Genomic DNA, 12,195 nt, shown 5'->3' with positions numbered 1-12,195 from the left:
GACCACATTTTGTGGAAATATGGATGCATTTGATTAATAAATTTAAAAAAAAGGTGTCAAGTGTCCTGCATAGCCTTAATGGGAAAGAATTTAAAGACTCAACCTACTGAGATGAGATCCTCTAACGTAGACCCCTGTTACATCTCATAGACCTCCAAATCATTTTTTTTCACTCTTGTAGACCCATTGAGAGTTGTCGTCGATTCCTGGCGGTCTATATATAGACCACTTTCAACAAAACTGGCTTAGAAGATTCTAGTTTGGCCAAGCGAATGATTTGTAAGACAAAATGTTCCTGCACGGCTATCTGTTATTTTTTTTAAAACTCTTTAGCTATATGTCGATATCAAGACCAAATTTCTTTGTATGATGATTATATTTTTTACAAATTATAACGGCCAAACCCAAGCGTTAACATCTGCGTTTGTGTGTTCTTTTTTTTTTTTTTTTTTTATTCTTTTTGATTACATCCACTTTATTAGTGTCGCTGGTCCTGTTTTCTTGGTCACTGGAGTAACAAATAAGTTTTGATTTGTACATTAAATAATAGGTAGATATGTAGTTACATAATTTCTAATAAGGGACAGAATCATTTGTGTCGTTGAAACTATTTCTTACAGTTTCATTCGTATAAACATTTCATACAACACATACAGAGACTATTACATTATTACATATATACTACATAATGAAAAACGTACGTACACTAGATAGAGAAAGAAGTATATACTTACATTCCCCACATAAAGAGATGACTCTCAGATGACTACATACATAAGTACACTTACTACGAAAATAGTAAGTATACACACTGTATAAAGAGATAAGTACATTCTTACATAAGTACACTTGCTACATCAATGGAAAAGTACATAGACTGCATAAATAGAAAAGTACATAGACCACATAAAGATCAAGCTACACAAAAAGTGCCAAATCAAACATTTTTATCAGAAACATTTCTATTCGGCAACATGAGAATCAACAAAAACCTTTATCGCCTTTCATTTTGTCAATGTTCCGTAACTTAAAAAAATATCTTTTGACAGACAGTCAAAGAAACGCCTGTAAACAAAAGTTCAGTCAGTACTCTTAGACATTGTCTAGGTTCAGACATCCTACTAAACAACACACACACAATAAATGACAAATTTGTGCAAGTTATGGAAATGGGTGGACTGATACAGTGGTTGTGTGTGACAGAAATAGTAACATAACGTCATTACAAAAACAAAACAGCATTTCCGGCCAGCGGTTCTCAACTGTTCATTCCTAGAACGCTTCTTGTAACATTCACCGTGACGATGGTTCTCAAAGTTTGACTGTTTGGCCGATATATTTTGTTTGATGCAACAATATAAATCAGCTAGTTTCATTTTCCATTGTGACTATATTTCTCTTCTATCCAGTCTCAGTAGAAACTTTTTCTTTCTCTCTCTCCCTATTTCTCCTCTTTGTTTCTCGAGTTAGTTTATTTTTACTTTTTATACCAGCTTAATGTTTTTGTCTCTGAAGACTGCTTCGTTTGCGTAAGTCGCTACAAAATTTTTAGGTCACCGTTGGGTCCTACTGACAGCTGAAATACCGGAGTCTCACTTTGAAGGCAACGCATTTTTAACGGAGCTGCGCTTTATAATGGAATTGGTAAATTTTCTAGTGACGCCATTTTTTGTTGAGACTTTCTCCAGTGGCGCTGAATTTTCTTGAATCTGTTTTTGTCGACTCGGATTAACGCTGGTGTCGGTGAAGTCTTTAGATCAGTGGTTCTTAAACTTTTACAAGTGACGGCCTCTTAAAACCCCAAAATTTGTCAGCTAGGAGTTTGTTTTTTTTTTGGGGGGGGGGGGGATGCAGTAACCTGTCCCAGAGTAGTTCTGGGTGGAGTCCAGTTCGGTATTCTTAGCTTCGAAATGTTTGTTTTTTCTGGCATCTTTCATGTACTATTGTATTTAGTAACTAGTGTTAGAGGCAGTTCAAACAGTATAAAATGGACCTATATAATGTGCTGAATTGTCGTAAAATCATCCTATTGCTTAGCAAGATGTTCTGTAGCGGTCGGTCTTTTGTTTTGTTTTCCCTGCTAAAGGCCTCAAAAAAAAAAAAACGAATGAAAATTTGAGCGTTCTGACGTAAACAAAAGACGAATAGAATCTTAAAATCGCATTTGCTAAAACGTTGCGGAATTTGATTTTCATACGGACGTTGTACATCGATCTCGTTGAAGACGCGGCTCCGTAAAACAGTACCAGTAGAAATGTTCCTTTGTGGATTATAGAACGATGTCAGTTAGTTTCATCCATGTCACTAATGTTCTTATTTGATACGAAAATTCATGTATAACTACAATGAAAATACAAGAGATTTGAAGGGAAGACCGTCTTTATGAACATATTGTCAGCGTATCCGAAAGCATATATATCCCCCCGCATATCCCTCAATATATCCCACAGCGTATCCCACAACATAATCCACAGCGTATCCCTCAACATATCTCACAGCATATCCCTCAACATATCCCACAGCGTATCCCACAACATATCCCACAGCATATCCCACAATATATCCCACAGCGTATCCCACAACATATCCCACAGCATATCCCACACTATATCCCACAGCGTATCCCACAACATATACCACAGTTTGATAAATGCTGCTTAAGACCTACCGTATATGAAGCTTTGAAATCTAATGCGGCATTCTTGCTACAAAAACCTTAACACAAAAGTGTGATACTTATATTACATCATGGCTTACCTCCCTTGTGATATTGATTGTAATTAGATGAAAGATCTAGGATTACGTCGTTTTGTTATGTTATAAGAACTGCTGTACAGAACAAAGTAATCGAATGACAAAATCATTGAGGCGAAAAAAAAAACAACAACGCAAAGATCTTAACTTTCGATAATAATTCTTTAACCTTAACCTTTGAACTTCTTGTCTGGACACCAGCACTGTCCATTATCTGGACAATTGCCAAGGTGAGGAGAATTTACATTTACAAATAACAGAAATCGATTGGCTAATGAAATAATGGCTGTACAATCAACACTTTATCTCATTTCAAAGGACACGTCACTGACCTTGAGAACACATTGAAACTGAAAAAAAACTAGATTCCTGCGGACTTGCCTTGACCTTAGAAAACAAAATTATAAAATATCTTCTTCTTTTGAACAAGGATAGCAGACTTTTCTTTCATTTTACAAACATTACATTGCTGATAACAATAGAAAAGAATAATGATTGTCAGGATTACTAGGTCATTACCTGCCAAAATGTGTTTTTTTTAATTGTCGTATTTTATTACAAAGCTTATATCAGCTAACTGTCTGTCTGTCTGGCTGGTAAAAGGTTTGTACACATTATTCTCCGACACCCAATCTCGGATCAAGCTGCAATTCTGTGTAACTATTTCTGACAACAGGAGAATCAATAAAAAAAAAAAAGACTAACCAACTATCGGTAATTAATTATTTTGTTTGGTATCTCAAATAAGGGAAAGAAAGTGTACTTGACTTAGGTGGTATAAGCTTTAAAGTAAGTTTGAAACACATAATATATAATTATGCAATCTTCTATTTTCCTCAAATAGATTAACATTGTATACAATTAAAGTAATGTCTTTGCTAACAGCTAGTTTATCCGATCGGATAGTTAAAATAATCATCAACTCGCCCCTCCCTATTGTTTAACTTCTGTTACGTGCCATTCTATGACGACATTTAGCCAACGATTTGAAGACATTCTGTACTTGGATATTCCCGACTGTGTACTGAACCCTTTTGCCAGTGGACAAATCAGATCCCACTGACAGAGGAATCCATACTAATAGCAGTTTAATGAAATATCCACAAAGAGGGGGGGGGGGACTTAAACGAATGTTCGCGCTAGAACATCACAATTCTGGTTCCTAAAACAGATTCCTATTTCCTATCCTGCATCAGGAATCAATGAACAGATGTGGCTGACTGATTTCACGTCTTCTTATTGGGTACAACGTGAGCTCAGTGTCGTCATGAGATAATCAAAGATACTGACTAGAAATGTCTGCTCGTTCAAAGTTGCGGTTGCTACTTACAAACATTGAGTTAGACATAAAATACACCCGAAAAAATCTCGTCAAACTCATCCGAGAAATTATTTTTTTAATATTTTTTTTTTTGTAAACAAAGTTTCTCAATAAACACTCCTTCAACAAGTTTTTTGTTTTGTTTTGTTTTAAATTCGAAACCTATGTACGATGCATTTGGTAGCGTTTTCACTTTGGGTTCCGTGAGCAAGTTTGGATTATATTATTGGGTCCTCGGTTCCAAAAAGTTTGAGTCCTCTGATTTAGTCAAATCTTGGTGTGTTAGTTAATGTATTTTATCAACCTTATGTGCTTAAGGTTCTTATGTTTCTCATTACTCCTTTTGAGCCGTGGAGAGGTCTGACAGCGTGTAGCTCATTCGTTCTGAGTCTTTTGTTGTTTGTTATTGTTACTGCACAATGCATCAAAGAATTTAATTCTTTAATTTTAGATACACACTAGTTGCTGTGTTGCAAAGTCATTGTAAAGGGAGATTGATATAAACTCATTCACTTATACACTTTCCATATTACATTTTAACCCTTAAACTGCTGAGTAGTTTTACGATTAGTGCATACAAAATGGAATTACAATTACGATGTTTAGAGGCTAAATTACCACAAGCATGATCTTGGTTATTTTTCTTTTTTTTTACTTTTTACATTGGCCAACGCATACACACATAACATTCAGAGTCTCTATAAGAATTGAGAGCTGGTCTAGAATGTTATTTTCTGACTAATAAATTTAAAAACCAATTAGTCCTGGGTATTGCTACATGAATTATTGAACCAGCTTGTTTGATTGCACCAGGCACAACGGGCGACAATTTGTTAGTTACGTCATGAATGGGGACAAATAACTCACGCTTTAAGAAACACTCCGCTGCTTTTTTTTTTCATTCACCTCAGACACACGGGACTACTTTCGTTATAATTGCAGAGAAAGAGCATAAGAACCCCCACAGTCAACCGTCTTTTTACAGTCCTCTCTGTCTTTGGCCTTAGTTAGAACCTCTTTCAATGGCAGGCCCGTCCATTCTTTATATGTTGTCTTCCCATCGCTTTCTCTGTCTGCCTCTTCTTTTTTTTCCTGGTACTTTGCTAGCCCCGACAACCTTGTAATGTGGTCATAGAGTTTAACTTTCCGTTTTTTTTTTACACTAGTTAGCAGGTCATCATGGGGGTTTAACCTCTGTAGTAACCCTGTCTCTAATCTCTTCGTTTGTGATGCGGTCTCTTTAAATGTGATACATAGGATCCTTCTGTAGCATCTCAATTCCATTGCTTGGATCCTCCTCTCTAGCTCTGCCGTCAGCGTCTAAGATTCGCAGGCATACAAGAATTTGGCCATGACCAAGAAGCGCATCAGTTTGACTTTAGTGTCGAGGGCTATGCCTTTGTCTTTCTATTATGTTTTGAGTTTTGCCAGAAGTGCTGCTGTGGACTGTGCTATTCGGGCTAGTAGATCTAGTTTGGTTCCCTCATCTGAGACGATAGCTCCGAGGTATTTAAAACTACTGACACCTGTCAGTTTTTCACCTCCAATGCTTATAACCATTAGAAATTACCGAATGGACTGGTTAAGATTTTACAAAGCTTGTGTCAACTCTGTCTGTTTGTCTGGTACAGTATTTGTACTCGTTATTATTCCCACACCCATTCTCGGATCAAGTTGAAATTTTACAGAAATATATGATGTACCTAACAAAACATGAATACATCAAAAATTAATTTATTAGTATATTAATAATTGGTAATTAGTTATTTGACTGATATCGAAAAAGGAAAATAAATGATAATTTTTTAGAGATGTGGCTGTATGTGTAGAGTTATTCCCCTCATTACGTTTTCTACACGTTTTATCTCTCATTTCCCATACTCGGATAATGTGGAAATTTTGCATAATTATTCATAGTCGATGATAATAAAAAAAATAACCAATCAATTGTACTTAATTAATTTTGTTTAATATTGAAAAAGGAGCTTATTCTTGAAGTAATAAGATTATTGGTAGTCATTTTTCGTTTTTTTTACCTTTGATATGCTTTGTTTTTAAAGTAGATTTTTTACATGGTATATTCTTTATTTCATGTTCTCAAAAGTGGTATCTTTTTTTTGATAGAATGGTATATACATATAAGGTAGATTTTAAGTGCATGTTAAGTACACAGGTCATGAGCTAGATGTGGTGAATGAGACTATGCATGAGATAAGTATTGGTGTGAGAATGTCTGTGTCCTATGTTTTTGTGATGATGTAGGTACTTACTTGCTAATGTGTGGGAGAAAGCCTGTGTTAGGTCGTGAATGAGAATGTGTGTGTGTGAGGCTATGTCATAGAATGTGTGTGTTATATGTGTGTAAGAATGTGTGCGTAATATATGACTGAGAGAATGTGTGTGTGTGGTTTGTGTGTGTGTGAGAATATGTGTACTATAATTGTAAGAATGAGGGTGTAAGAATGTCTGTGTAAGAATGTAAGTTTGCGTTATCTATATAGTTTTAAGATGGGAAAGATAGAGACACATTTGTTATTCCATACGCTAGAAAAATTTTGTACAAGTGACTCCGCCAAGTCACTGGTTTTCCTGGCTAGCTCAGGCAACTTATTCCATGCTCTAATAACGCTAAAATTTATCGACTTCACTGTCTCAAGCCATTGTTTTCGCGGTCTTCCCTTTTCATAAAAGAAAAGCAAAAATTGACGAAGTTTCTGACCATGGACTGTCTACTCAACGGACAGACTTTTACAGAGAGCGTATCTCCTCCCTCTGTCTCCCAACCCTTCCCTCCCCTGTCATCAAAAAATGATGTAAACAACTCTTATGAAAATATACCGCCAGCGAAGACCTGTCACACGAATTGTACAGCTAATGAAGAAGTAATTAACTGTATTCCCTAAAGTAGGTTACTCCGAACGAACAAGTTTTTCTTTAATTTTGCTTGAATCAATATAATTAGTGACACGTTTCATGACTTGTCATTTGTCGCATGTGACATTTCTCTGAATCCATTAGCACATGCCACTCTGTTTTATTATGATGGTAAACATGAGCCAACAGTCATAATCTGTCTCTAGAGGTTGGTGGAAGGAAAACCAATTCATTGTTGTCGCCTGAGCAGTGCCCACTGATGAATGTTCTATAAGTCCTGCCTGTTCATTAATCACAGATCTTCACAGGACGTAAGACTCTACAACCACTTTGAGATGTTTACGATAACTGCGGATTGATTGTTTTCAAGTGCATTAGCGTCCCTGGATAACTAGCGGAAGGGTATCAAGGGCTGGGTGCGAAGCGACGATGTGCGAAAAATAATTAACTCTAATATGTCAGAAGTTAATGGCTAAGATTCCGTTCAGGAAATATTGCAATGCTGGTCGTCCATATAAAAACAAAAAACCCTTAAGGATGTTTTTTTTTCTGATAAGGAATTTGGTTAATGACTCGGTACTGCTGAAATGTATATGAGTGTGTGTATATGAAAGTGACAAGACCGGCCTTGGGCATAGGCAAAATAGGCAGCCGCCTAGGGCCTCCGATCACTGGGGGGGGGGGGGGCTCGCACTGGAGCATTGACAATTTGTTTAGAAAAGAAATAGCGAAACTTTTACCACATGCTATTGCTGTAGTACGCTAGGTTTTAAGTACAATGTGTCACTGTATATTTATTCTTTTTTTCTATTTCATTTGGGGACATCAAATTCACATTGCCTAGAGACTCAAGTATGTAAGGCCGGCCCTGATAGTGAGGTCAAAGTGTAATTTATGTTGAAATTGAAAAAAGAATACAATATAGGGTATATAATGAAACTACGAGGCAACAATTCAATTTTTATATTCATGTAATGAAACGCTTGCGAACTTTTCGATAGAATGAAAGATTAAACAGAGTCTAATAAATATCTTCCACTAAGAATATCAGAAGACCGAGACCGATAGATTCTCTCCCCTCTTTTTTGAATTTTATTTTTAGCTATTACATAGCTCCTATCTACCTCCTTTCTTGTGTCGATAGATCTAATAAAAGATCTAATTGTCAGCTGAGTTTTGGTGAATGAAATCAGGTATAATTTACAGAAAGTGAAAGAAAGTAAAAAAATAAAAATTTTGGTCTTCGGTGTTTGTGACGTAACTGCGTGTCTGTAGTTGACTTAGAATTATTATCTTTTTTTTTTTTTGTATTCATTCAAAACACAAGGCTATTTTTAGAATCTATGTGAAAGCGCATGCGTGCGCCGACAGTTCAGCTGAATTGGCTATACTATTAATATCCAGGCTATGCAAGTGCTTCACCAACACTTCTACAAGACTTACTGAGACCTACCATTATGGTCTAGGCTAATGCAAGACCTACATCGTACGCTTGAGATATTCTGGCACTTATGCTTTTGTTAGGAGTAACAAAAATAAAGAGCAAATAAACTATTTTTAGCAACAGCAAGTGCAGATTTCCAAAAGTGATTCTTTTCACATGTTCGGTTGGGTCAATGGCATGGATCAGTGCGATCTGATTTCCCTCACGAGGAGTCAAGGTTAAATAAAATGGAACTTGGCTCTTGTGATATAAAGGGATAGTAATCCTTGAAGGATTACGGGCACGACATGGTCTAATTTGTGCCGATGTGCCAAAAACTCAAAACTCAAACTCAAATAAAGGTCGAAAATGTACAGAAAGTTCAAACTGGAAGTGACGAACCCTACAGGTTTGTTGTAGCAGCCTAACTGAATGTTCATTTAAGCCTTTAACCTGAACATTTCTTAACATTTTATTTTATTTTGTTTTCGTTCTTGCTGTCTTCCTGCATACACAGCTTGATGTTAACAGGCTAGCAAATAGTACAAGCTTCATCTTTCATACTAGCTAACCCAATAAAAAATGTATATTTATATATATATGCAAACTTTTACATTTATACCAAAAATAATGATTATTCATATGATAATTTACCATTTATATTATTTGAATATTTATAATAAGAAAAGTCATTTGTTTGGTTCTTTAGGAGTGAGCAGCATTTGTTCATTGGACGTCAGGCATGCCACTGCGCCAATAGCGAAGAAGGCTCCAAGACTCGGAGAGATCAGGTAGGCTCAGATTGACTAAGTTAGAATATTAGTAACTTGTCGCAATAGTTGTTGTTTATGAATTGGTAGCGGCAGTAAAGCTTTTTGTGTCATATTGTTTAGCTGATGAAAGCAACTCTATTAAGGTAGGACTATCAAATGACAATGTAGCCTAAAGTCTAATGCCATATAGCCTAAAGTCTAATGTCATATAGCCTAAAGTCTAATGTCATATAGCCTAAAGTGTAATGTCATATAGCCTAAAGTCAAATGTTAATATAGCCTAAAGTACAATGTCAAGTTAGCGTAGCTTTTTTTTAAATGATAGATATAGAACTATTGATTTCATCTATAAATTATATTGTATAATAATTTTGATTTCTTTTAGATTAAAGCGATAAATTACAATCAGGATGATTGTGTTTATCGACAAAAATATTAAATTTATAAGAAGCCATTATTTCAAACTAAATGAAAGTAAAAACAAAATAAACTCCTAAAACGAAGAGTAATAGCCACAACAACTGCACATTGAAAAAACAATGACAAGGTCTCCATCTATTCACGAACTGTTGCTTTCAAAAATTTAAATTGTATTTTTGTTTTGTTTTGTAATGACGAAACATAAATAAAAAAACAAACAAAAAGAACATAATTACAAGAAACAGAGGAAAACAAATCGTACTATGTGATAAATGTCAATGGACTAGCTCTAGACAAGGTCTATGAGACACAAGTACAAGACATAGATAACTAACATCTGATAAATACATCAGCAAGATTACAAGAATTAGTTATATCCAGAGGACCCCTAAAAATGACATGATATATATATATATATATATATATATAAATAAATAAATAAATATATATATATATAAATATACATTTTCAGCACTTGATAATCATTGTATAAGGTATCTAAATACTAGATAACCAAAATATGAGGTATATTCTAGCGCTAGAAAACCACAACACTAATTATTCAATCACTAGATGAACTATGACCAGACATTATAGCACTAATTGACCCCAGCATTAGACATTTTCTGGAATATTTCAAATAACATACACCTTTTTTGGGGCCAAACAACATATTGGAAATATTACGCCTCTGAATCTGAAGCCGAGATTTCTTGTGATCTTCTTGTATTTGATACAAGTTTGTAGCTGTGTATTTGTGTATTGTAGCTTTGAGTGATTACGTATAAAATACTGTATCCCTTTTTTTTTTAATATAAATGTATAACAGCTTTATAGTGTACTATCAAACAGTGATGGGGAACAGCGCAGTAGTCCACCTAGTAACCATCGCGCAAAGGGGTTCATTGCGACCTGGCCCATTACCCACAGGGGCTATCGAAAAAGGTAGTTTCTTACTTTTAAGAGTTCCAGGTGTTTTGTAGGTCTTATTAGACCGCTTCACAAATGAATTCATATCACAAGTTTCTCATGGCTCGCAAAGACATTCCTACAGGGAACAGTACCAGGGAAAAGAAGAAGATGCGATGGGAAGACAATATAAAAGAATGGATGGTCCTGTCATTAAAAGAGATTCTAATCAAGTCAGAGAGGTGTGGAGAAAGACGGTCAACAGATCATGTGTGATGCCCCGACGGTCCAGCAGACTAATTTGAAGCAATGTTGAGTGTCATGACGCATTACTTGTAAGATGTCCTCAGTGTGTAGGAGTGTAATGAAACTATTGCTTCTTATCTTATCTTATATAATACAGACGTTACTTCAAAAACGGAAGTACGTACATTGGAATGTCTTTTAGTAAATGTACTGATCCAGAGCTCTTCTGTGTTCCAATCAAACTTTGTGATTGTCCAAGAAGAGAGTAGTAACTATCGAATATCTATCCGGAGCCCTGGGGTACTCTGATTGGGGGTGCAATTAAAAAAAAACACAATAGAAGAGAATCTCTACAATTTTATATTTGTTACTATCAAAGAACAAGCTTCTCTCCCCCCTCCCAAATAAGTTATCCAATCTCCGCCCCTGTAACTCCCCCATCACTGGTTGCAATCAATATTGTCACACTGTTGTATTTTTGCTGTTTTGTTTTCTCCCATTTTTTAGCGAGTCCAAGGAGGATAACTGTACAGATAAGATGACTACTGGGTAAGTCTTTATCTCCCCTTCTTTGTTCTTTCACCTTCTCCCAACCCCTACACATCTAGACCTCAGAAGTTAAACGAATCTATGAAACGCTGAATTAAATAGCTGGAACATGCTCATGTGGCTGTAAAATTAAACAAAATGTAAACCAAAACATTTCCCCCCACGATGTAAAATAAACGTACACATATTTTAATTCACACACAAAAATAAATAAACAACAAACTAAAAAAACGACTGCATGGTTAATGGCTGCGCGTTTCTTGGTGGTGTTCAAACACAAAGTGTGTCCTCGCTGGGGTGATTGATATATTCAGTGATTCTTTGCCTAACTTTTAACTACTAATAAATTTATTATATTCGTTAAAATCAAGAAAGGTAATATTTTTCCCCACATTCAAAAAGGTGCCTGTACGCCGTACTGGTGCGTACCGTCACACACAAAAAAGCCCTGGATATATTCAAAGCGGCACAAACTAATTCTCAACAATATAATATATCAGATTAAATTAAATAAAATTCGAAGTTTTATTATTGTACCTTTAAATCTTATAACACTTACAAAGTCTTTATCTTTTCATATCCTTGTTGTTTGCAATGGCTTATCCGCATGAGACAATGTATTTTTCTAACATGAAGTACAATCATGAATGAAATACCAAGAATGTTGATCTTTCTATTGAAAACTTTGTGACACATTAAACAAAACAACTATATAAACAATATAGTATGCCAATCAGGGCCGGATTTACCTTTTTTTTAAAACTAAATTCTTCAAAGGAGGTTAAAACCTACCAACAAAATTATGGACGGGGTGTCTGCTTACTTAAATCCGGCACTGATACCAAAACAAGAGAATGGAGACTGTTTTTTAAACGCTTTACTAAACAACTTCTCTAAATTATACTGATAAAATTATGGACGGGGTG

At 35.5% G+C, this 12,195-nt stretch overlaps 1 protein-coding gene across 11 annotated transcripts in view; it reads left to right on the top strand.

The window, feature by feature from the left end:
* The window catches only part of LOC106057138 (calcium/calmodulin-dependent protein kinase kinase 1-like), a 216,956-nt gene that overhangs the window by 76,856 nt on the left and 127,905 nt on the right, over positions 1–12,195 (top strand). For 4 of the 11 annotated variants that reach the window (XM_056006976.1, XM_056006981.1, XM_056006975.1 and 1 more), the window contains exons 2-3: positions 9,082–9,163; positions 11,228–11,269. In XM_056006976.1, coding sequence (XP_055862951.1) covers positions 9,082–9,163; positions 11,228–11,269 — 124 coding nt within the window. Of the gene's footprint in view, positions 1–8,276; positions 8,782–9,081; positions 9,164–11,227; positions 11,270–12,195 lie in introns of all 11 variants that reach the window. The other 7 variants (XM_056006979.1, XM_056006983.1, XM_056006978.1 and 4 more) reach the window with 4 other exon arrangements.

The sequence above is a fragment of the Biomphalaria glabrata genome, chromosome 12 (assembly GCF_947242115.1).
Source record: "Biomphalaria glabrata chromosome 12, xgBioGlab47.1, whole genome shotgun sequence".
Taxonomy (NCBI): domain Eukaryota; kingdom Metazoa; phylum Mollusca; class Gastropoda; family Planorbidae; genus Biomphalaria; species Biomphalaria glabrata.
The sequence above is the reverse complement of the archived record's forward strand: the minus strand, read 5'-3'. Positions and strand labels throughout refer to the sequence as shown.